The following is a 24,372-nucleotide window of genomic DNA, read 5'->3' on the forward strand; positions in this document are numbered from 1 at the left end:
ATTTTAGGGTGTTTTTACCATAAGATTTGGTAGAAAACCCTAAGTTATTTTATGCGGGTTTTAGACAGTGTTTTGGAATGGACCCTTATTGATTTACCTTTATCGTGACATAGGACTCGAAAGTGTCAGGCATCGTTCCACTCAGGTCGGCCCACATACTTGACTTTGGACTTGAGGTAAGAAAAGTACTATATACCGTTTGTAGTTAACGATTATAATTGTGATAGTCTCGATTATGATCGAGATTCCGATAAGTGTATGTTTTGACTCGATTATGATCGAGGGAAATATTATGAAACGATTATTATCGTTTGACTCGATTATGATCGAGGGAAATATTATGAAATTATTATTATCGTTTGACTCGATTATGATTGAGGGAAGTATTATGAAACGATTATTATCGTTTGACTCGATTATGATCGAGGGAAGTATTATGAAACGATTATTATCGTTGTGGCTCGATTATGATCGAGTAAAAGAAACGGTTATTACCGTTATGAGTAATTACTCCTGAAACCGCGGATAGGTTTCTTACTTATCGTTTGTTGTATCGGACAACGATAGTGACATATACAGCTCGTGGTTAACGAGTGGTAGGGGTACTTTATGAAGTGCCTAAATTATGTGGTTATGAAGTTGTGGAACGATCAAGAGTGTTATTATGTGATGAGTTGTAATTAAATACATTTTTGTTAAGGTAGGATTGAATAAATGTTAAATTGCTTATGAAATTGGTCATTTTTCTTACAGTCTCAGTGGCTTAGGGATGTAAGAAAACAGGTTGTAATGATGTATGATTGGAGTGCTTTATGAAGCACTGAAATTGTGTGGATATGCTAATGTGTGAACTAGGGTGCTTTATGAAGCATTGAAAATGAATATTTATGATAATGCATGATTAAGGTGTTTTATGAAATGCTGGGATTGTTGATTATGTATAGGTATAAATACTCTTAATTTTGTAATGAGTTGCTCGTATAGACGTTGAATTGTAAATATACGTTAAAAGAGTGCAATCTACTGGTATGAATAATCTGTTAAAAAGAAATCTACTATCACTTTCCATAATTTTCTTTTGTCTAATAGCTTTCTTGCTGAGTCATTATGACTCACGGGTGCTTCATGATGCAGGTAAGAAGATTAGCGGTTCTTTTTGGCCACGAGTCAGAGGTCTCCCAGCAATGTACATATCAACCGTGTTGTCTTGGCTTCCAGGAAGCAGGATCACCCCTTTTTCTATGATTGGATGTATAACCTACTCTTGTATTAATGGTTTTATAATTGGTTGTAAAAGAATTTTATTAGCAGGGGATCCCCATATTACGACAGTATTTTGAACTAAAGTTTCTATTTTAAATTTAATTAAAGATAATATATATATATTTTTTTTGAATTAAACCACACTTTTCTTAAACTAATAGATTATTGATAATAAGATTATAAAAGCACACACGTGGCATTCCTGAGGTTCAGGGCGTTACAACATGGTATCAGAGCGACCAAGGTTTAAAGATCCTGAAGACTGGTTTGATATGTACTTTGGCTGCAAAGACTCGTTCGACTCATGGTTTAGTAAGTGCTGATTGTTAGTTGATTAGTGGTTTATTTACTAATTGTTTGAATTGTCTTCTTATTTTATATGTGTAAAGTTGTTAGAGAAGTGTGATAAGTTTTTAATATAAGGTTGCTAATTATGTCTATGCATGTGTGGTAATGCTTATTAGCATTAATTCTAGTTAGAAAGATTTTAACTATGGGAAAGGATTGATCACGGGTATACTAGGAGGTATACCTGAGGTGATCTAGTAAGTAAAATTGAGAGCCTACTAGGCTCGGGGTAGGTAGTGTGGGTATAAATCTTCCTACCACAAGGCTGAGAGCAAATGAATGCTATGAAGTAAGAGATTATCTGAGTGACACTGTAGTAGAACCTGTATGGTTGATTTCGGGCAGCACAATAATGGAGAATGATACTAAGCTAGACCGATTGGCAAAGTTTTGTTAAAATGCAACGACTACTAAGGCCGCTAGGAAGGCTTTAAGGTGGATCAGGTATATTGTTCAGAATGTAGATATTATGGTTAAATAACTAGGAGTTTTCTAGTTTTATGCTCAGGTGATTAAGCTAACCCTTACTGTTGAGGGTATAAGGATTAGATCACAAAGGAAATAATATGAAGAGAGAGATTCATGAAAGTAAATGTCCAGTGTTGGATTGGCTAAAGGATGTTAACTTTAATGATCTTGACAAAAAAAAAAAACCCATTGGTTACGGGTCCTAGTAAGAGAATGGTTGGTTGTTTTGGTGTTAAATTTAGATGATTTGAGGTAATGTTGAGGATTGGATTGACTTGTAAAGTATAATGCAAATATTAATTAGGAAGGAAAGATGGTAACTTTTGAATCAGAAGGTGAGGACCTTCGTGTTCTTGGGCAAGGATTAAAGGTCTTGAAATCTATTGATCATGGCGTTTAAGGCTGAAGGTTTATTATGGGATGGATGCACCAACCTTTCAGTTAGTGTGGCAAATATTGCAAAGGAAACATCGGGTGGAACTGGGACACAATTTTGTGGCTCAAAGGCTTCTAGATTCCTTTTCAGAAGAGCTACCAAGATTATTGATGAAATGGGAAATTGATTATGAATTGAATTGATACTATGAGTAAAACCTGTACCCAAAGTTCTGAGTTGGATGGTAACTGCAGAATTGAAAGGGGTGAATAATCCATCACAGGAAATATTAGGCTTGAAATTTCTAGCCTGAGTAGGTTTTGTTTATGAGGAAGAAGGACGAAACCTTATGAGTGGGTGTTGATTGCTGGGAGATTAAACCAATTAACGGTGAAGAACGAGTATCCTTTGTCAAGGATAGATGTTACGTTGATTAATTTTAAGAAAGGATCATTTTCTCTAGGTTCGGTCGTCGATCTGGTTATTACCAGTTGAAGACTCGAAAGGAGGATGTTCCTAAAACAGTTTTCGTACTGATGACTTTGTAATTGTTTTCATTAAGGGTATTGTGATTTCTTCGGATCCAAGGGAGCCATATGAGAGACACCCTTGGATGATTTTGTAATGTCTCTAGAAGCATAAGTTTTGTGCTTAATGTAAGAAATGTGAGTTTTGCTAATCCCAAATTTGCAATGAAGGTTAGAGATTTTCTGGAATTAACAAGATACTACAAAATATTTGTTGGGGGTTGGCAACGCCCTTAGTGGAATCAAATCGAAAGAATTGAAATAGAGATTAACCATTATACTAATGTTAACATTGTTAGTCAGTGAGGGGAAAATGTGATTTGATGTGATACTTCTATACAAGGATTAGATTGTATTCTGACACAGTTTAGGAGAGTTGTTGCCTAATTACTTAGACCAAATGAAGGAGTATGCGAAGTGGTATTTTAGTCATGATATTGAATTGGCAGTAATCGTTTTGCACTGAAAGTCGGGAACCATTTTCTATATGGTGAAAATGTGAAGTCTTACAGATCACGAAAGCCTCAAATACTTTTCTTTTGGAAGAATTTAGATGGGAGACAATGGTGACGGTTAAAGTTGATTGAAATTTTTAACGGTGAGATTCTCTATCAATCTAGGAAAGAAAATTTGTAATGGATGCTTTAATTTGGAGAGGTCTAGGACAAGATTTTACCAAAGTTGGATGAAGATTTAAATAGAGTGGGGATCGAGTTCGTGATTGGAGAACTTGTTACTATCACACTATAGTCTAATGTATCAGCGCAGGGTGACTCTGAGCTACAAGGGTACAAAGAAAGACTTGAAACTAGGTCAACAAAGGACTTTTTCTTTTAATTTCGTCTGAAGGGATTTTTTTTTTTGATATAAAGACACGGTTTGTGTACCGGTCGATAAGGATATCAAACAGAAGATTCTAGATGAGTCTCGTACTACACCATACTCTTTACACTCGGGAACAACTAAGGAGTATCACGATGTAAAATGTCTTCTACTAGGCATGAAAGACGACATTATGGAGTATGTGTCAAGTGTTCAATCTGTCAGCAAGTTAAGGCAGAGTGTCAGAGACCAGTAGGAATATTTCAAACCCTAAAGATACTTGAGTGGAAATGGAAAGAAGTAACCATAGACTTTCTGGTTGGAAACTATAGAATTGTAGGGTTCTATGATACTATTTGAGTAAGTAGGAATAAGTGTACAAAGTCAATATAGTATTTCTTATCAGTTAAAGCGGATTAGTGTGCTAATCTATTTGACAAAGAAATAGATCAACTTTGTCATGCTTCAAAAGTAATTATCTCAGATTGAGATTTAAAGTGTACATCTAAAGGCTGAGAGAGTCAGTGACAAGCATATGTGATAGATTTTGAGGTTTCTTGAAGTAAGCATCATTCGCTGAATGAGTCTTTATATAATAACAGTTATTAGAGTACTGTGAATGTGGCACTGATGCGATTTAACGTTTCAAGTTCGTACGTTGCTTTATGTAAAGGATGAAAAAGATATACTGATCTAAAGTGTAGAGGTATTAAATTTCAAGTGGGGAATTTATCTTTCTTCAGGTTGTTCCAATAAGGGGAATTCAAAAATTGGGAAGAAAGGAAAGTTAAGTCTCAGGTTAACCGGTCCGTCTGAAATTTTGGAAAGGGTAGGTCGGGTAGCTTATTAGCTAACCATACTCCCTGCTTTATCTAGGGTTTCCAATATGCACTTTAATGTTTCAGGAGTATGAGGTAGAAGCAATCTATATATGGAGTTATGAAAATATTGAAATTCAAACACACTTGTCATATGAGGAACAGTCGGTATAGATTTTCTGAATTGAAAGAGAAAGTGTTGCGAAGTAAAGACTATACCGTTAGTTTTAGTGCCCTGAGAGAATAACAAGATTGAAAGGCAATTCGAGAGTTAAATTCGTAGTTGCGGGAGCTGTATCCTGAGTTATTTGAATAATTTCGAGGACGAAATTTCTATAAGGAGGGGATAGTTGTAATATCCCGAAAAATATATTGATATTTTAATTGGACATATTTTATTAAATATGTGATTAAGTGGGTATTAGAGTAGGATTATAATCCTACTTAAACTAATTACGAGTTGATTAGGAAAATATGAGTAAATGAATAATAAAGCGTAATTTATTAATTACGGAGATTGTATTGAAATATGTGGGTATCGTAGATACCATAATTCGAATAAAATATTTTCGGGCCTGGCAATTGTGGAACTCGACAGAATGGTCAGAAATGTCACGATGGTTGAAATTGTGTTATATTGGAAATTATACCGGACTAGGTTAAGATGTTGAGAAGTAGGTTAAATCGGGAAAGTTAGAAAATTACAAAAATGCCCCTAGGTTATTTTAAAGTTTAATTTCTTTGGGGGGTAAATTAGTCATTTTGTATAATAGGTATTTTGACTTTCTAGACTTTGTGGGCTGCCCACTATTATTAAAAAAAAAGAAAGAAAGAAAATAATAAGAAACCCTATTTAAGGGAAAAGCTTCCAAGGCAAGAAAACAAAACTTTTTCTTCTTCTCCTTCTTCTTCCCTTCGTGTGAACCAAAAACCAACCAGCAAAGGATCAAAACTTCACCATTTCTCTTGAATTGAAGTATCTTGTAGAACCTAAGCACAACCTAGAAGCAATCAAGGTAAGTTCTATGCTTTGTTCTAAGAATTTAATTGGTTTTGGAGTAAGGTTTTGTGTTTCAGTAGCTGTAGGAGTTAAAGTAAGTTAGGGTTATGTTTAGTTTAGATTTTTGAGTATGCTGAAAATTGATTTGGGTGGTTTCCATGGCTGGTTGAGTTGAGTTTCATTGGATGAAGCTAAAAATTAAGTTTTCTTCACTTGAACATGTGATTTTGAGTTAGAGATTGAATTGTTGTGTTTTGAAGCTTGGAATATGTTGTCTTATGGTTATTATACTGCTCTGTAAAGTTTGGGATCAATTGGTTAGGTTTGGAGCAAGTTTTGGGACTTTGAAGAGCTGAAATTTTCGAGTTTCTGCTGTTGTGAACCGGAATTCCGGATGGATCAGGGCTGCACCAACCGGAATTCCGGATGGTCAATTTTCAGGAATCGCCGATTTTTGTATTTTAGCCATAACTTTTCACTCGGGTGTCCGTTTTAGACATTCTATATACCGTTTCGAAGCTTATGAAGAGCTCTACATTATGAGACATAGATTAGAGCCAAAAGATGTATTTTATTTTAGGGTGTTTTTACCATAAGATTTGGTAGAAAACCCTAAGTTATTTTATGCGGGTTTTAGACAGTGTTTTGGAATGGACCCTTATTGATTTACCTTTATCGTGACATAGGACTCGAAAGTGTCAGGCATCGTTCCACTCAGGTCGGCCCACATACTTGACTTTGGACTTGAGGTAAGAAAAGTACTATATACCGTTTGTAGTTAACGATTATAATTGTGATAGTCTCGATTATGATCGAGATTCCGATAAGTGTATGTTTTGACTCGATTATGATCGAGGGAAATATTATGAAACAATTATTATCGTTTGACTCGATTATGATCGAGGGAAATATTATGAAATTATTATTATCGTTTGACTCGATTATGATCGAGGGAAATATTATGAAACGATTATTATCGTTTGACTCGATTATGATCGAGGGAAGTATTATGAAACGATTATTATCGTTGTGGCTCGATTATGATCGAGTAAAAGAAACGGTTATTACCGTTATGAGTAATTACTCCTGAAACCGCGGATAGGTTTCTTACTTATCGTTTGTTGTATCGGACAACGATAGTGACATATACAGCTCGTGGTTAACGAGTGGTAGGGGTACTTTATGAAGTGCCTAAATTATGTGGTTATGAAGTTGTGGAACGATCAAGAGTGTTATTATGTGATGAGTTGTAATTGAATACATTTTTGTTAAGGTAGGATTGAATAAATGTTAAATTGCTTATGAAATTGGTCATTTTTCTTACAGTCTCAGTGGCTTAGGGATGTAAGAAAACAGGTTGTAATGATGTATGATTGGAGTGCTTTATGAAGCACTGAAATTGTGTGGATATGCTAATGTGTGAACTAGGGTGCTTTATGAAGCATTGAAAATGAATATTTATGATAATGCATGATTAAGGTGTTTTATGAAATGCTGGGATTGTTGATTATGTATAGGTATAAATACTCTTAATTTTGTAATGAGTTGTTCGTATAGACGCTGAATTGTAAATATACGTTGAAAGAGTGCAATCTACTGGTATGAATAATCTGTTGAAAAGAAATCTACTATCACTTTCCATAATTTTCTTTTGTCTAATAGCTTTCTTGCTGAGTCATTATGACTCACGGGTGCTTCATGATGCAGGTAAGAAGATTAGCGGTTCTTTTTGGCCACGAGTCAGAGGTCTCCCAGCAATGTACATATCAACCGTGTTGTCTTGGCTTCCAGGAAGCAGGATCACCCCTTTTTCTATGATTGGATGTATAACCTACTCTTGTATTAATGGTTTTATAATTAGTTGTAAAAGAATTTTATTAGCAGGGGATCCCCATATTACGACAGTATTTTGAACTAAAATTTCTATTTTAAATTTAATTAAAGATAATATATATATATATATTTTGAATTAAACCACACTTTCCCTAAACTAATAGATTATTGATAATAAGATTATAAAAGCACACATGTGGCGTTCCTGAGGTTCAGGGCGTTACAAAAGGTATATACAATTTTAGACCATGTGTTTTGTAAAAGTTACTAATTGGACCCTCTATTTTGTTAAATGATAAAATGGACCATGTATTTTCTAAAATGGTATAAATAGGACCTTGAATTGATTTTTTATCAAAATAAAATTTAATTATAATCTGATCTAAAAGTACTATAACAAAACTGTTTACATTTTCTGTATCTGTTTGTATTAAAAATTGTCTTCAAGTTGGTTATATTAAAAAAAATATCGAAAATTAAGCTCATGATCTTATGTTTACTATTTGGAAAAATACAGGGTCCATTTTATCATTTAACAAAATAGAGGATCCAATTGGTAATTTTTACAAACTACATGGTCTAAAATGGTATTTACCCCTTAAAAATTAAGTGAGAGTTTAACTGCAAAAAACTCATCATTTATATATTTCAAACCCTTGACATGATATGTTTGTTTTTTATTTTTTATTTTGAAAAATAAAAATATGTTCTATAATTATTTTTAATTTTTTAATTTTAAAAGCAAAAAATAAAAGTTTATTCTATAACTACTTTTATTTTTTAAATTTTACATTCAAAAATAAAAAATGTGTTTTATAACTGTTTTTTACGGGTCTAGGTTTAGGTCTGGGTTCGGATCCATCTAGGTCGGGGTTCGGGATTCAGGTTTGGAGTTTAGGTTCAGGCTCGAGGTCGGGGTTTTAGGGTCTACGTCTTTGGGTTTCTGGGATCTTGGTATCCGGAGTTCAAGTCTAAGTATGAGGTTAGGTACGAGTACGGGATCCAAATTTAAGGTTTGAGTCGGGGTTTGATTCCAAAATATTAATAATAAAAAATATAAATAAATTATAATTAAAAAAATTACTTAAATAAATTTTAAAAATGATTTTTTTTAAATTTTTTAAATTTTGATTCTCAATTTTTATATATAAAAAAATTTAATATTACAACATATTTTTAGAAAATACTCCAACTTTTCTAATTAAATATAATTAACAAAACACACCCTTAATTTAATGAAGTTTTAAAAAATAATTTTATTTGTAATTTTTTAATTAAATAATATATTTTTTTTTGATAAAATAAAATTTGATAAATTATCTTCTTCTTTGTTTAGATTGAAAAAATGAAAAGTGTTAAATAAATACACAAACTAAATTGAGTACAACACTGCAACAAATATTCAGATGATTAATTTTACCTAGCTTACACGATTTTTTTGCCGGGAAAATCTCTTAGATAAACTGATTGAAATTTATTGAATCATTATAAAGAGAAGGGAAATTTGGTTTGGTTGTGTGTGATTTGTTGAATTTATTGGAAACGGTGAAAGAGGCGATGACTGAAAAGGGTCGGAGCTTCCCGGTGGATCCGAGTGTTCCACGATGGGCTTGCCAGAACTGTCGCAATCCTCTCTACATCGTCGGAGTTGATCCCCATTCCGAAAAGTTCCTTAACGAATCCTCATCTCGTTCTGGTCAGGATTTTTCTAACCCTAAAGCCCCTTTTAATCTTTTTCTTGTTTCCAACCACAAATTCGTTATATTCAGCATTAGCCATAACTAAGTTAAGGAATTCGAACTTGTTGAACTCAATTTACAGTATTTTTTTTCATTTACTTTAAGGTTTTGCTTTAATTCGTGAATATGCTAGCGATTTGAATAGTTTTGGGTTGAAGTAAAGCAACTTTGTTGGCTGTGTGTGTTATGGGTGTTCAATTCTTACCTACTTAATGGCCTTTGAACTAAATGGAATGAATTCTGTTTGGAAATAAAATAATTGACCATATATATTAAGAACATTTGAACTTGTAATTTTATGTAGGCTTAATTGATATTTCAGTGTAGGAGTATCTGACAAGTTAAAATGTGGTAATCTTATGCTGAAGGGATTATATATTGATTATATTGATTGTTTTGTTGCTCAGAGAGTCACTGAGTTTGACAATTAACTCTTGTAGGTATGCAGGGCTCATCAATGCACGGCGCCAGTAGTGTGTTATCTTCAACACGAATGGATCATTCTTTTGTTGTACTACCGCAAAGAACTCAGCCTCCAGGAGTCCCTCCGCGCCCTCGTGGTGGAGCTGTCCAGTCGGACATAGGCCACCCAGGAAAAGCAATGGATGAATCCTTTGTGGTTGTGTATAAATCTGAGTCCTCGACCGATGCAGGTGGAAACCATATGCCTGCACCTGGCGGAGGATCCAATTGTTCTTCACAATCAAACAACTTTGGTTTTGATTCCACTATAACTGTCTTGAAACGTGCATTTGAAATTGCCACCAATCAGACACAGGTATGTATATACTGATCCTGTTGTTGCTGTTTTTGTTTTAAATACTCACAGGTGTGGTTGTTCAACTTGATTTTGGACAATAAGGAATTTTAATATCTATGCTTCTATTAATATCTCCAGATTGAGCAACCCTTATGTCTCGAGTGCATGAGGGTATTGTCTGATCAACTTGATAAGGAAATTGAAGATGTAAATAGGGACGTTGAAGCATATGAGGCTTGTCTTAAGCGTTTGGAGGGGGAGCCTCGTGATGTTCTTAGTGAAGCAGATTTTCTTAAAGAGAAGCTGAAGGTAAGTTCTGAAGGAAGTTATCACATTTATCAGATTTTATTTAATTTAAGAGCAAACAATTACTCAAAAACAAAAGGGGACTAAAATTACCAATGTCGAGCATACAATTACTTCAAAAAAAAAGGGGGGCGCTAAAATTATCAATCTGGATTCTAGAAATCTACTTTGGTACTTTATGTACACTAACTTTTCCGATTACAAATTTAAAGGAGTTAGTTCATGTGATATCCCACTGAAGTGTCCTTGATCAAGTCTTTCTTGCGTGTCAGTTTACATATGCAACATGCATTATATGGAATAAATTTGAGCCTAGCTTGCATATAAATTTTGTATATATGGTTCAAATACTAACTAGATCTCTGATGGTAACTAAGATTGAAGAAGAAGAGAGACAGCTCGAAGCAGCTATTGAAGAAATAGAGAAACAAAATGCAGAAGTAAATTGTCAACTGAAGGAACTTGATTTAAAATCAAGCAAATTTAAGGAGCTGGAGGAGCGGTAATTCTCTTTTCCTACTTTTTTTATTTGTCTGAATGAGCATTTTGTAAAGGTACCATCCATTATTCTGTTCAAAAGGACATGGTTTTTTTTCCCAATGCTGAGCACTTATTATATACATTACAGAATTGTTAATAACATTAAGTATTGCAGGTACTGGCACGAGTTCAATAATTTCCAATACCAATTAATATCTCACCAGGTTGGTTTTCTCTTTACTACCTATATTTATTTAATTTGTTTCCCTCCCTTCACTGCTTTGGAACACTATTTGTCTGTCACAATGTCTTCAGTTTTGTTAGTTTGTGCGCTTTCTATGATTGTGGGTAAGCAAATTTGTGAACTCAGATGAACTTGATAGTAGAAAGTCAAAAATGGTTAATCTTGCCTTGTAATATTATTAGTGAGGAATGTATTCTAATGCCCTATAGAATTCAATTACTTTATGCAGTAGTACTATGCACTCTTATGGTGTAGGTTGTAGTCTTTTGTTATCTTTCCATGAATATATTGAAGTCTCTGTATACCTTTCTTGGAATTTTTTTTAGCAAGCTGGAAGAAACCTAGTTCTTCTCACATCATTTGTGATTTGATTAAATTTCAATCTGAGCATCATAATTCTGTTTATAGGAAGAGAGAGACGCAATTCTGGCCAAGATAGAAGTTTCACAAGCACATCTGGAATTGTTGAAAAAAACTAATGTTTTAAATGATGCCTTTCCAATTGGACATGATGGAGAATTCGGAACAATTAACAATTTCCGACTTGGACGACTTCCTAAAATTCCGGTGAGAAAGTTAAGCGCATTTTGATTCTCTAAGAATTGTGAAGAACCAGTTTCTTGGAACTTTTCTGCATCTACAGTAATTTGCATATCACAAGTCTCTCTGTTTCTCTTCTTTATTTTTGCTTCTGCAAATGCAAATGCAAAAGAAAGAGATTGTGTTTTCGTGTCAATTTAACAAATAATAGTGAGTTTCTAGATTAAACTTAGTATGCTAAATTATGAGCGTCAGTGATTACTTATTGGGGGATACAAATTTTTTATGTCTAGTATACTTGGTTCTGCTTGGTTTATAAGTTTATACTGAACTTTTTAAGCTAGAATTTGACAGGCATTTCCTCTTCTCTTTCCTCCTTTTCTTTTCTTAATAAATATTGTGACAAAGAACTGATATGATGTTTACCTTCTCGTCCAAACATTAAGGTTGAGTGGGATGAAATAAATGCAGCCTGGGGGCAAGCTTGTCTCCTCCTTCATACCATGTGCCAATATTTCCGGCCAAGATTTCAGTATCCTTTTCAATCTAGAGTTATCTTTTACTTATTGTGCTCTTTGCTCTTTAAATTTGTTTATTTATCTTTTTTGTTTAAATGGCCTTAATTTACATTACGTTTAGATCTCGAATAAAGATAATTCCTATGGGTAGCTATCCTCGAATTGTCGACAGTAACAACAACACTTATGATTTGTAAGTGTATAAATTATGTGTACGCATATATGTATATATATATATAATATTTATATGAATATCTCGCAAATATGTAGTGGTGACTGTTGTGGTTAGACATGCATTATAAAACTTTTTTCTACATTTGGCTTGAATAAATAGTGGATTTATTTTTTTATTCATTTGATTAAAAGAAATAGTTGCTTTATGGGAGAACTTCCACAGGAAACTCCTAACGTTGTGTTTTCTTTTGCAATGCTCCCTTTAACAAGGTTTGGTCCTGTCAACCTGTTTTGGAGCACTCGATATGACAAAGCGATGACAACGTACGTGACCTACCTTAAGGAATTTGCTGAGTTTGCCTACTCAAAGGATCAAGAAAACAACATACCGCCTGAGAAATGTTTCAAATTGCCATACAAGTATGCTCTCTTTCTTTTTTCTCTTTCTCCTAATAAAACCATGTGTAACTTTACCCTTGCAAATTGATGCTTAACATTTATATACAAGAATCCGTACTTGTTTTCCATGATCTTCAATGTTTCCCATTGAAATTGCAACTATGCATAGTAGTTCTGAGTGGATAATAAGGTTTTTTTTGGCAATAGCAATGCCATCATCATTGTTTATCCACATTTAATAAAATGATTGCTTTCCAGGATTGATGGGGACAAAGTGGAAAGCTACTCTATCACACAAAGCTTCAACAAGCCGGAAACCTGGACGAAAGCTCTGAAGTACACTCTTTGCAACTTGAAATGGGCTCTCTATTGGTTTGTTGGTAATACAAACTTCCAGCCTCTTTCAGCAATGGTGTCTTCTCATGCTGAAGTCCCTGCAGGAGGCTCTTTGTACGCGAAGCGTGGAACCGACTCCAAATCCATGTTTCGTAGGTAGCTCTCAAAACTCGTGGTAGATGTGGACGAACAGTGGTACATAGCAAAACATGTACATATTACTCTTTTGCTTTTGAAGACAAATTAGATTTGTTAGTATAAATGATTTGAAGCATGTAAAGTCCCAATAATTTCAAATTGTTCCTTTTACACAACAGAAATCATTGTCTAGTGGTCTGTAGTCTGCTCATAAGAGCAGCCTATAACAGTTAATACCTTTAGCTCAAGATGTGATTTGATTTACACTTTAGAACTTTGGGTATTCAAATCTTATATTTACTCTTAGACGACGATTGTTTGGAATGAAAGAAAACATAAGAATATAAATGAGGATGAGAATGAAAATAGAAATGAAATTGAATCAAATTTAAAGTATATAAAAAAATTGTTAAAAAAAAATTAATAAATTTTCTCATCATTTTATATTGCAATGGTTATTTTTTTTTTATTTTAAAATGGAATAATTATTCTTCTAAAATTATAAAAAAATTATTTTATAGGAATGATATTTTAAAATGTAATTAAATAAAAAAATTGAATAAAAATTATTTTCTTTCCATTCTATTTCATTTTGTTATCTCCAACCAATTGTTACTTTAAAGTTAGTACGAGAACTAAATGTTGCCATTTTTCCACTGATGTGTTTTGGTAGTGTTGTTTTCCAGTGGTATTTTTGTTGTCTTCTCAACTGATATTCTAAACCATTGTTTCTTGAAATTGTGGCTTATATTATATAAGAGATGAATTCTATCCAAGCGGGTACGGGCTTGGCTTGACCCTGTGTTTTTTTGGGTTGAATTTTATGTTGTTTCTTCAATTATTGGTTTTTTTTTGATGAAAGGAGAATTTTTCTCATTAAATTAGATAAAAAAATATTACAACAAAAGCTAAGACAAAGTTGAGAATTGGAAATACTACTATTTATAGAATTGATAATAAGCTTATCCTTATCTTTCAGAGACAACTTCCTTCACCCTAAGCAACCAAATCTAGCTTTAATATCTTGCTTAATTAATCAGCTCACTAGTGTAAGAACTATGTTCAAAAGTACAAACGTTCCTGTTTATTCAAATGAAGTAAACCACAACAACTACAACAACAATCAACACCTGATATATGTATGTCAAATCCCAACTTTCCAATCCAAATCCTCCAGTCTGCATATACAATGGGCCAAGTTGTGAAACACAAAAACCATGAACTATACGCAGTAGAGCAATAAAAAAAGGATAGAGAAAAAACAATTGATCGTGGATAGAGAAAAAACAATTGATCGTGACTCTTAGCGAAAATAGTGGAGAATTAATAGACAAGCTTAATCTTTGAAGCTTGTCTATATTTATCAACTGAGAATTCACCGCTTATCAAACAATGAATCTGTGCTTGAGAACTGAGAGCTTACTCCAAACCACACGAGCATATATAATCTACCTTCTCAATATAAAGGAGAGTCATAAAACTTGATAACCTTGAATCTTCCATTTACTCTAGCAACTTGTATCATGGACTCGTAATTGGTCAATAATATAAGCTTGAGGAGTTTCTCCAATACCAATTAGGATTCTCTCTTGTCATGTCTTGCTAGAACGATTGTCCTTTCAAGTAAATACTTTGCACCCATTTAATCACAGAGTATCAGGTTTAGAAGAAAGATATCAAATGTATTTAATAATTCATTACTTTATTCCACTTCTTTACATTTTTGTGAAGAGAGTGCTAATATTAATTAAGACTACCTATAGCTATAACTATATAATTTTTTTTAGTAATTTTCAGAATTATTTATTAAATATGGTACAAAAAAAAAAACTTCTATATTCAAACCATCATCATTATTATTATTATTATTATTATTATTATTATTATTATTATTATTATTATTATTAGGTTGCTTTCAGAAAAAGTTGATTCTTTTAGGCTCTTTGGAAAAAAAAATTGTACCAACCTCCATATTCAATATAGTATAATTTTTTAATTAGAATACAATTATTTATTTATTTATTTACTTTTGCTAAAAATTAGAATACAATTTGCTTAGCTCCAAAATTAATCTTATGTGTGGAGGTTTTAATGTGTATTAAATTATACCCTATTGACTTCTTAGATCTTTGATGAAGTGCTATAATAGTGGTGTAATACTATATATTTTAATATTTTTAAGAAAATTAGTTTTCAAATGGTGATAAATCTTGTGTTAATTTTGGTTCATACCTAAAGTTGTGCCACTGTACATGATATAATATTATGGCAAATATGGTACACAAAATATTTTTCAATTATCGTTTTATCATTGATTATTAATGTTGAGTTTAAAATTTAAATATAAGTTTTTTTATATACAATTTTGCTATTAATTATTTTTTAAATATTTAATTGATTGATAATCCTTAATGATATTTTATTTTTGTCATAATTTATATTTTAAAATATTATTATGTAATAGCAAATTACACCTGAAAATGAATTTAAATATAACATTTGTTTATTTTTGTTCCATATTTATCATAATATTTATCTCTTGCATTGAAAATGATCTAAGGTCTTAGGTGATCTTAGGTAATGGGCACCACTACTTTTAGACTTTAGAGCATGCTTTATAACAGAGAGTTTTTTTTTTGTTCTTTTGTTTTTATTTTTTTTCTTAAAGAAACTAACTAAATAAACCACACTATCATTCAAAAAAATAAAAAATAAACCACACTAAAATTGCTTCTCAAATTTGTAAGCTTCTTTAAAATTTATTATTAATTGTCCTAATTGTATATTTTAAAGAACAGAGTAAAAGTTATTGCAAAAGAATAGGTTTTGTGAAAAATTTAGTGCATGTTTGGTATCATAACTAAAAAATAGTTTTTTGTTTTTAAAAACAGAAAATTGTTTTTTGAAAACAATTTGGCTTGTTTGGCCTTGTTTTTTGAAAACAGTTTTCTGAAAACAAAGTTACAAAAAACAAGAATTTTGAAAACGACAAAATGTTGTTTTCTGTTTTAAAAACTAATTCACTTTTAGTCAATATTGTTTTTAAAAAACACTAACCAAACATGACTTGTTTTTAAAAGCTTCAAAAACTATTTTTCATTCTCATTTCTAAAAATAATTTTTTGAAAACAAAAAACAAAAAACAATACCAAACATGCTCTTAATGTTTAATCAACATTTTTATTAAAAAGGCACAGGAGAAATATAGATTTGTGTCTTAGTTGGTGTCCTGGAACAGATTGAAAACGGCTGATAGGAATTCAAGGTGTGCAAGATTGTTTCCTCTGCGGTAATGATCCTAAAACACATGCTCACTTGTTCTTCATGAGATCAGACTCATCCACTTCTTATTTTCCTGCCCAAAAAAAGCTCATCACAAATATTGTGACAAAAACCTATTTTCTCCCACACGTAATAAAAACCACCGAATGATATATTTTCTCCTATAAAACAGCTGAACAATAACAAAGGAAAAGATCTAATGCGTGTGAAAATTAACCTCCCGAGTCCCCGAGTAGAAAAACTCATCACGAAATTGTCATGCCCAGCCAACCCATCATCCGAGAGAGCCTATATAATCAGCAACTCAACACCCCATTTCATATCATCATTCAAAACAAACACATTATTATTAATTATTAACAGTACAATATATAATCTCCTTATATTAATATTAATTTCTTCCTTTTTACTATACCAAAATGAGTACAAAGAGAGTGAAAGTAGTAGCTGTAGCAGTGTCACTACTAATGTTGATACAGGTGGGTTGGAGCCAGCAGGAAGGGTCTAGCCAGCCACAATGCAACCAAGTGGTGCAGCAGCTAACCCCATGCGTCCAGTACGTGACTGGGAGGGAGTCGAAGCCCTCAGACGCATGCTGCAATGGGGCCAAACAGCTGGCTGCGTCAGCTAAGACCACAAAAGACAGGCAAACTGCTTGTAGTTGCATTAAGCAAGCCGTTGGTGGTTTGCCTAACGTTGACCCTTCAAAAATTTCTAGTGTCCCCAAAGAATGTAACATTGATTTCAGTTTGCCCCCTATCACTCGAGACTTCGACTGTTCTACGTACGTATTCATTAATTAATACATGTACTATATATGTAGGTGTATCAACTGTTGATTATATTAATTGCACTAATTAATATGTTTTTTGTTTTGTACATGCAGGATTAAGGCTATGTACTGGTGATTATATATATAATATATCTATCTATGATATTGGGATCCCCTCAAAGATATATATATTGTACCAGATAAGACCTTCATAAAATAAATTGTAGCGCTATTATATCTATATATCTATTAATGTACTGATCATCGTCAGTCTTTCGTTTTATGAAACAATAATTAATAATGTCCTTTTGTGGGAAATGTTTATCTTATTTTTAATTATCAATGAATTATATGTTGATCTTATTATTGTTTGCTCTCTCTCTCTCTCTCTCTCTCTCTCTCTCTCTCTCTCTCTCTCTCTCTCTCTCTCTAAATATACATAGCTATATAATTATACGTTGGGACTTGGGGTAAGTGATTCTCAAAGCCTCCAAAATAATCGGTTGATAAAGAGGGAATATGATCTCGAAGTCATTTTAATCTTATCTTTTGTGAAAATGAATTTTGAAAATTTATGGGATGCGGTAGAAATTCACTTCTTATATTATTTGCATAAAACGATGGGAAATTTTTTTTATTGCGAGGTTGTTTATTTATTTTCGTAGAACTGAAAATATGACAAACAAGATATAAATTAATGAAGACAACTGAAAGCAGTTAGTTGATCAAGAGAATTATGATTATGATATAATTATAAAATCAAAAGCATATATAGTATACACTTGTACAATAATGATCTCTATCTATGTAATATTGCTAGAAGTAGTCATTCGTATTCACGATATATATGAATAAGTTAGTCCAATGAACAGAAAATTAGTAACAATTAATAACAAGTAGCAACAGGACGTATTCTGGTAGAAAGTCTAATTGCAATTCCTCAACTCGTATGATTTATCAAACCCTTCTTAAAATAATCATATCTTGTATTAGTGATTATAGATAGGTATTTTTGGTATTATGGCCCGTTTACTCGTCAATACTATCAAAGGGGAAAATCTTATTGAAATTTGAATTTGGCAATTAGCAGACATTATTGTCTATTAATCTTGAAGATCAGAGACAATGAAATTATCCCCTTAAAAAATATAAGTAATTATCAAAGTAATAACATTTCTAATTAGTGAAATCACCCTATGTATAGGCCGATATTATACATAAATTATGCAAAGACAGATTATACATTAGCAAATTAAATAGCTTATGCATATTGCCTCGTACTAAAATTCAGAGAGTAGCTAGGAATGCTCAGAAGTGAAATCAGGCTGAGCTGGTTTCCAAGGTAGCAAAGGAGCCAATCTCTGCGGGGGTCTAGAGCTGCACACACCGCTTTGTCTTAAACACTCGTCAAACTTTCTCTTCCAATGTCTCCGCCACAACGCTTGTATGTAAGAAGACGCCCATATTCTCCATTGAGAAGAGTAGAACCTGAAAAGTATACCAAAACGGCAAAAATCACCCTATTTCAGTTTTAGTATTTTCTTTCTATAAAAGAGTTAGTTGACAATTTATTTTCTGTTACAAGTAGCTTATTACAGCTGTATCTCATAGTTAGCTGGTTAGTCTGTTCTAAAGTAATTTAATTTCTCTAAACTCTTGCTAAAGTAACAAGCATGTTATTAGGATTAATGGGAGATTCATCGTTTAAGAGACTTGCCTGAAAATGTGCTGGAGTTGCTTACTATGGAGCCTGGAAAACTGGGAGGCAACCAACTTCAAATCGTCAGCCATGAGAACAAATGCCTCTACCTCTGTTTTAGCTTCCACCGTCCTTGTTGAGGTGGGGAGTTTTGAGGCAGAGTTGGGATCCAAAGCCCATGTGAGGAGCTCTTCTCCACAAAAGTCACCAGCCTTGAGATCAGCAGTGTTGAAGAAACCATTCTTGGTCATGGTTGCAAGGCTTCCTCTCAAGATAAAGAGCATTTCATCAACTGGATCACCCTCCCGAACAATTAAACTCTTATTTGTGTAGAGTGCTGACTTTAAACGATCACATAGTGTGTCCAAAAGGTGTTGATCCATTTTCTCAAACATTGGCACCTTTTCAAAGTTGAAAACTAAGTTGGTGGAAAGAGTAGCAAAAACCAGATCAGAAAAAATGATGAAATAATATGTCTAAGGAAAGCACTCACTCTCCTCAGAAGTTCCAAACAAAGGTGGCGCTTTATGTCTCTCCTGAGGTCTTTAGGAAGGGTTTGGAGCAGAGTGTCTTCTTCAACACCTCTTGTTTCTTGCCATTTATATTGTTCATATTTTCTAATACCTTCCCTCAAGGGCTCCTGAATCATCCGGTGGGACATCCAAATCTCTACTTCTTGCCTTTTCATTCTCATTTTTTCGACTCTCACAGTTGTGGACTGCAAATATTTCTGTAAAGAAAAACAAGAGTGAATTAGATATCTCAACTCAGTACTAAACTAAAAGTTAATAATGTATTTGTTTGACCAAATGTGCTTTTGTTTTGGTTACCTGTATATTGCCAATGAGTAATGAGAAGAATATCAATCCGAAGACTGCAAAAAATATCTCTCCAATAAATATGCTCGTCTTGAGACTTTGGCCAAGAGAACTGCCAAAAGCAAACAACAAAGAAAGAGTTTTTAATTGAGGTAAATAAACAACTTAAAACAAAGTACATTATTCATATGATAAAGAGAAGGTGTATAAGACCAACCTGAAATTCCGTAGTCCCCACCAAAAGCAGTATAAAATTTTGGAGTGAAAATGTGTGCTTTCAACCACACCAGACTTGATAGCATCAGTATACATTCCAAACTCAAATACATCCTTTTCAGAACCGATGGAAGAGCAAGAGACGTTCAGGAGGGCTTTTACATGATCATGATTATCACCAGACTTTTGAGTACAATACATATATCTAGGATCCCAGTTCTGGATCATAAATACGATTCGCCAGCATGTATAGAGTCTCTCAAAAGAGAATAAGTACCATAAAGCTCCTAGTAACTAGTACAAAACATTCAAGTGTGGTTGGTGGTCAGAAGTCCTCATTTCATGGCATTTTGAGTGTTGTAAGAATTCAAAAACGGTTATATAACTTACATGACTTGCAAATATGTATAGGAAAATGTTAAAAACAACTCCAGCCGAAGCAGTAGCAGTTAATACTCCACAATTACTTGTTACTTCTCTGAATAGTGGCACAATTCGCACGAACCTCGGAACATACTGACATAAAATTACGATTTTCAACATCTCCATAGTTAAAATTGAGCGTTTCATGAAAGCAAGAACTATAAGCTGATGAAACAACATTCATACATGTGTAAGGTAGTGAAAGTAAAATGGATTAACGAAGAAGAAGAAGAGTTAGAATTAAGCAGATTCATACCTGAGGCAGTGGAAGAACAGAGAGAATATCAACAATGAAGTAGGTTAACAAGTATCTTTTAGCAATAGCAAAAGGATCATCAACTAATTCACCTAATACTCTAGAAGAAGGGGCAATAAACCCAGTTTGGAACTGAAAGATAATCCTGAGTACGTAAAATATATCGATAATTGTTCGAAGGAGACAAAAAATGATTTCCAAAGACTCGTCCAAAGTTATGCATTTCTCCTTATGATCTATTCCAGCAACGTAGAAAAATAAAGGGTCCAAGGACACTGCCACTAAACAGGACAGAATAAATATGTTGTTCCATTTTTTAAGGAATGACCCTTGAGGGTCAAGAATGTTCTTTCTAGGCTCTTTGTTCCTCTCTTGCTTTTTAACAGTGGGATGGAAAATTGACATTTTGGACACCTCTCTGAACTTGCTCCAAATCATCTCTGGGTGGGTTTTTATTATACATATGTTTATAGTTCACTTGGTTTGAGCAGCTATTACTCTTCAAATGCAATTCCGAATACTGACATTGACCTCTTCTACGAGCATGGAGAACCCAAGCAATCAAAAGCAATTATTATTATTATTATTATATTGTTGGGAGAGTGTTGAACTTGAACGTCTGTTTTGTGCAGACCTTTTCAAAAGAACACTTTTCGCTATCTAAGACGTATGAAGCCTAAGGGAGATAAAATTCCTTCAAGAGCCACAAACTTCCACACATTCATAAATGAAAAATAATGACAAACATCCATCAAAGAAAAACAGCGAATAGGTGAATCAGTTTGACTGCCGACGTGTACCATTTTATTACATTGACCAAATTGCGTTCTTGGACCATGCATGAAAACGGGACCAAATAAATGTCAACAAGCAACAACACTCACCAATATATTGTTTTGGGTTACAGACAGTGATTAGAACTTTTACAGTAAAGTACCGTATATTTGTATATTTGTAATTTATACCAATTTTACTGTATAAATAAAAAAAATTACTTTGAAATCTAAAAATAAACCAACCCCGTATTATTATTATTATTATTTTTTTTTTATTGTGCAAATAGAAGTAGTATTATTAGTAATGATGTGATTGCATAGATTTTGCTTGTGTGAATACATAATTATCTGCTGTCTAACTTAATCCTTGACTGTTGTGGTTTCATATGAATTATAATTTGTCTTTAGTGCAATATGTTATTTTTTTTATTTTTTGGTCATTAGTATGATTGTTTTGTAATTTCTTTTTGGTTTTGTAAGATATCTTGTTGAATTATGATTGATTTAGAATTTCCAACTATTTATTTTTTTCATAATCTTCGAGTGGCCATTATATTTCTATTAGTTATGGAATAATGATTGAGGCATCACAAGCGTTATAACGGTGCTAATTGTTCCTTTGTGTTAATGTTTGAATTCTGTATCGTTTGTATTCATTGTTTAACATTTCCTAATTCATTCTAGATAAGTAGGACAGGAGATGTATTAGTTGTGCGACTGCATGGATTCTTCTGCTGACTATTGTTTCATGGTTGTTCTTGGTCATTATTCTACTGTAATAGTGGTTTCATCATCCTTATATTTTGTGAGAGGTATTCAACCTCTTAGACATTGTTCATCAAGAACAAAGAACAGAAAACAGAGAGAATCAAAGAGAAAGAAAGGCAGAGAAAAGAGAGAGATGAAAGAAGTCTCATTACATTGATCTGAGCCTTTTACAGAAGTATTTATACATGTTTGTGCAAGAGAAGAAAGTAACAGAATACAGCTGGAAGAAACAGAAATAACAGACACTAACAACCAATCTAACAAATAGGACTAACTAACTGTCCTGACACGCCCCCTCAAACTTAGCATAGGTAGGATCACCAATGGTAAGTTTGCTTCGAAAAAGAGAGAACAGTTGGCTAGAGATTGGTTTAGTGAGTCCATCAACAATCTGATCAAAGGCAGGAACATGTTTGACATGGACCAGTTGCTGAAGGATTTTCTCGCGCACAAAATAAAGATCCAGTTCAATATGCTTCGTACGAGCGTGAAGGACTGGATTTGCCGTGAGTAGAACGGACCTGTATTCACACAAGCTGAGAGCTGTATTGGTGAGGATCATCGACTGGAGGGCTGCCAAAAGCTGAGAGCTTCAGCCCACTGACCATGGGAGTGTTTGCTGGGTTAGCCTCAGTCATATTGGCCTTGTGTAAGAGATCACGAACATATTTTGCTTGTGATAAATGAAGACCCGTTGATGTTGTTGTGACTTCGATGCCAAGAAAAAAATTAAGAGGACCGAGGTCTTTAAGAGAGAACTTGGCATTCAGAGCTGTGGTATAATGAGATATGAGCTTCGGATCACTACCAGTGATAATGATATCATCAACGTACACCAGAATTACTGTCATGGAGAGAGGAGTGTGCCTGATGAAGAGGCTGTGATCTGACTTTGAGGAAACAAACCCGAGAGAGAGCAAACACTAATGAAGCTTGTCAAACCAGGCACGAGGTGCCTGCTTTAAGCCATACAAAGCTTTATGAAGCTTGCATACCATATCTGGTGCAGCAGGGTCTTCGAAACCTGGAGGCTGCAACATATAAACTTCTTCCTGTAATTCACCATTTAAGAATGCGTTATTAACATCGAGTTGCTTTAGTTCCCATCCTTTGGACAAGGCTAGGGAGAGAACAACTCGTATTGTGACTGGCTTGACAACAGGGCTAAATGTCTCAGTGAAGTCAAAGCCAGGTTGCTGATGAAAACCTTTAGCAACTAATCTGGCTTTGAGCTTAACCACATTACCTTCAGAATCCTCCTTGATTCTATATACCCATTTGCACCCAATGGGAGTTCTACCAGGTGGTAATTTCACAAGTGTATAAGTCTTATTTCGTTTAAGAGCAAGAATTTCTTCAGCCATGGCATTGTTCCATTTGATGTGTTGAAGAGCTTGTTTCAGAGAAGTAGGAACTTGAGTAGCCATATAGGCTTTTGGTTTCTTAATGCCACTTTTCCCACGGGTTTGCATACTGTGAGTATTACCAGGAAGAGAGGATGCTGCAGCGAGAACCGATTGTAATGCAAAGAAGGAGAATTGTGCGAGGAGCGAGAATCAGTATGAGGAAGTGGAGAGATACTACTGTCATTGTGAGTACCAGCAGTGACTTCAGGAGCAGTGGGAGCAAGAGCACCAGTAGTATCGAAGTGCTTGCTGCCGCTATGCAATTCTGGTGTGATCTGTCAGGGAACTCAGAAACAATTTGATTAGTGCAAAAGGAGCCAATGTGAGCATCACCAATGTCATGAGGGAACAAATATTCAGGCATGTATGGGTTAGAAACTGTGGGAATAGTTCCAGGTGTGGAAGAGATAGAGCATTCAGGTTCAGAAGCAGGTGTGGAAGTGTGTTTAGGAAAAGTAGACTCATCAAATATGACATCTCGGGAGATGTATAAGCGACCAGTACTATCAAGACACTTATAGCCTTTGTGGTTGAGACTGTATCCTATGAAAGTGCAGGGAGAAGACCTAAAATCAAGCTTGTGCTTGTTGTAAGGTCGAACATTGGGATAACAGACACAACCAAACACCTTGAGTTTAGTATAATCAGGAGTGATATTAAACAACACTTCAATAGGAGATTTGAGAGAAAGAACAGGAGTGGGAAGACGATTGTGAATGTAGACTGCTGTTCTAAAAGCTTCATCCCAAAGTGTTAAAGGTAGGTTTGCTTGAGCAAGCAAAGTGAGACCATTTTCAACAATATGTCTATGCTTTCTCTCAAATTTAGACCATTCGCACTTCATGAGTAGTAGGACAAGGTTTCCTA

At 33.9% G+C, this 24,372-nt stretch overlaps 2 protein-coding genes and 1 pseudogene across 3 annotated transcripts; 2 read left to right on the forward strand and 1 right to left on the reverse strand.

The window, feature by feature from the left end:
• The first annotated feature begins 8,787 nt into the window (after positions 1–8,787).
• LOC115706458 (beclin-1-like protein) lies at positions 8,788–13,363 on the forward strand. Its single transcript, XM_030634112.2, has 10 exons — positions 8,788–9,151; positions 9,635–9,972; positions 10,093–10,263; positions 10,638–10,762; positions 10,916–10,964; positions 11,393–11,551; positions 11,971–12,056; positions 12,164–12,235; positions 12,487–12,636; positions 12,874–13,363. Exons 1-10 carry the CDS (start codon positions 9,013–9,015, stop codon positions 13,109–13,111), a joined length of 1,527 nt encoding a protein of 508 aa, XP_030489972.2. The 5' UTR covers positions 8,788–9,012; the 3' UTR covers positions 13,112–13,363.
• A 3,176-nt stretch (positions 13,364–16,539) lies between these two features.
• Positions 16,540–17,506, forward strand: LOC115707560 (non-specific lipid-transfer protein A-like). 2 transcript variants are annotated; one of them, XM_061112615.1, is made up of 2 exons: positions 16,540–17,159; positions 17,258–17,506. In XM_061112615.1, the coding sequence occupies exons 1-2, from the start codon at positions 16,791–16,793 to the stop codon at positions 17,261–17,263; spliced, it is 375 nt and encodes a 124-aa protein (XP_060968598.1). In that variant the 5' UTR covers positions 16,540–16,790; the 3' UTR covers positions 17,264–17,506. The 2 variants fall into 2 exon arrangements, with proteins under 2 accessions (XP_060968598.1, XP_030491429.2); XM_030635569.2 differs by having other exon boundaries at positions 16,540–17,155.
• Positions 17,507–18,171: 665 nt separating this feature from the next.
• LOC115706281 (cyclic nucleotide-gated ion channel 1-like) lies at positions 18,172–21,238 on the reverse strand (annotated as a pseudogene).
• Between the last annotated feature and the right edge of the window lie 3,134 nt (positions 21,239–24,372).

This window comes from Cannabis sativa, chromosome 1 (assembly GCF_029168945.1).
Source record: "Cannabis sativa cultivar Pink pepper isolate KNU-18-1 chromosome 1, ASM2916894v1, whole genome shotgun sequence".
NCBI lineage: Eukaryota > Viridiplantae > Streptophyta > Magnoliopsida > Rosales > Cannabaceae > Cannabis > Cannabis sativa.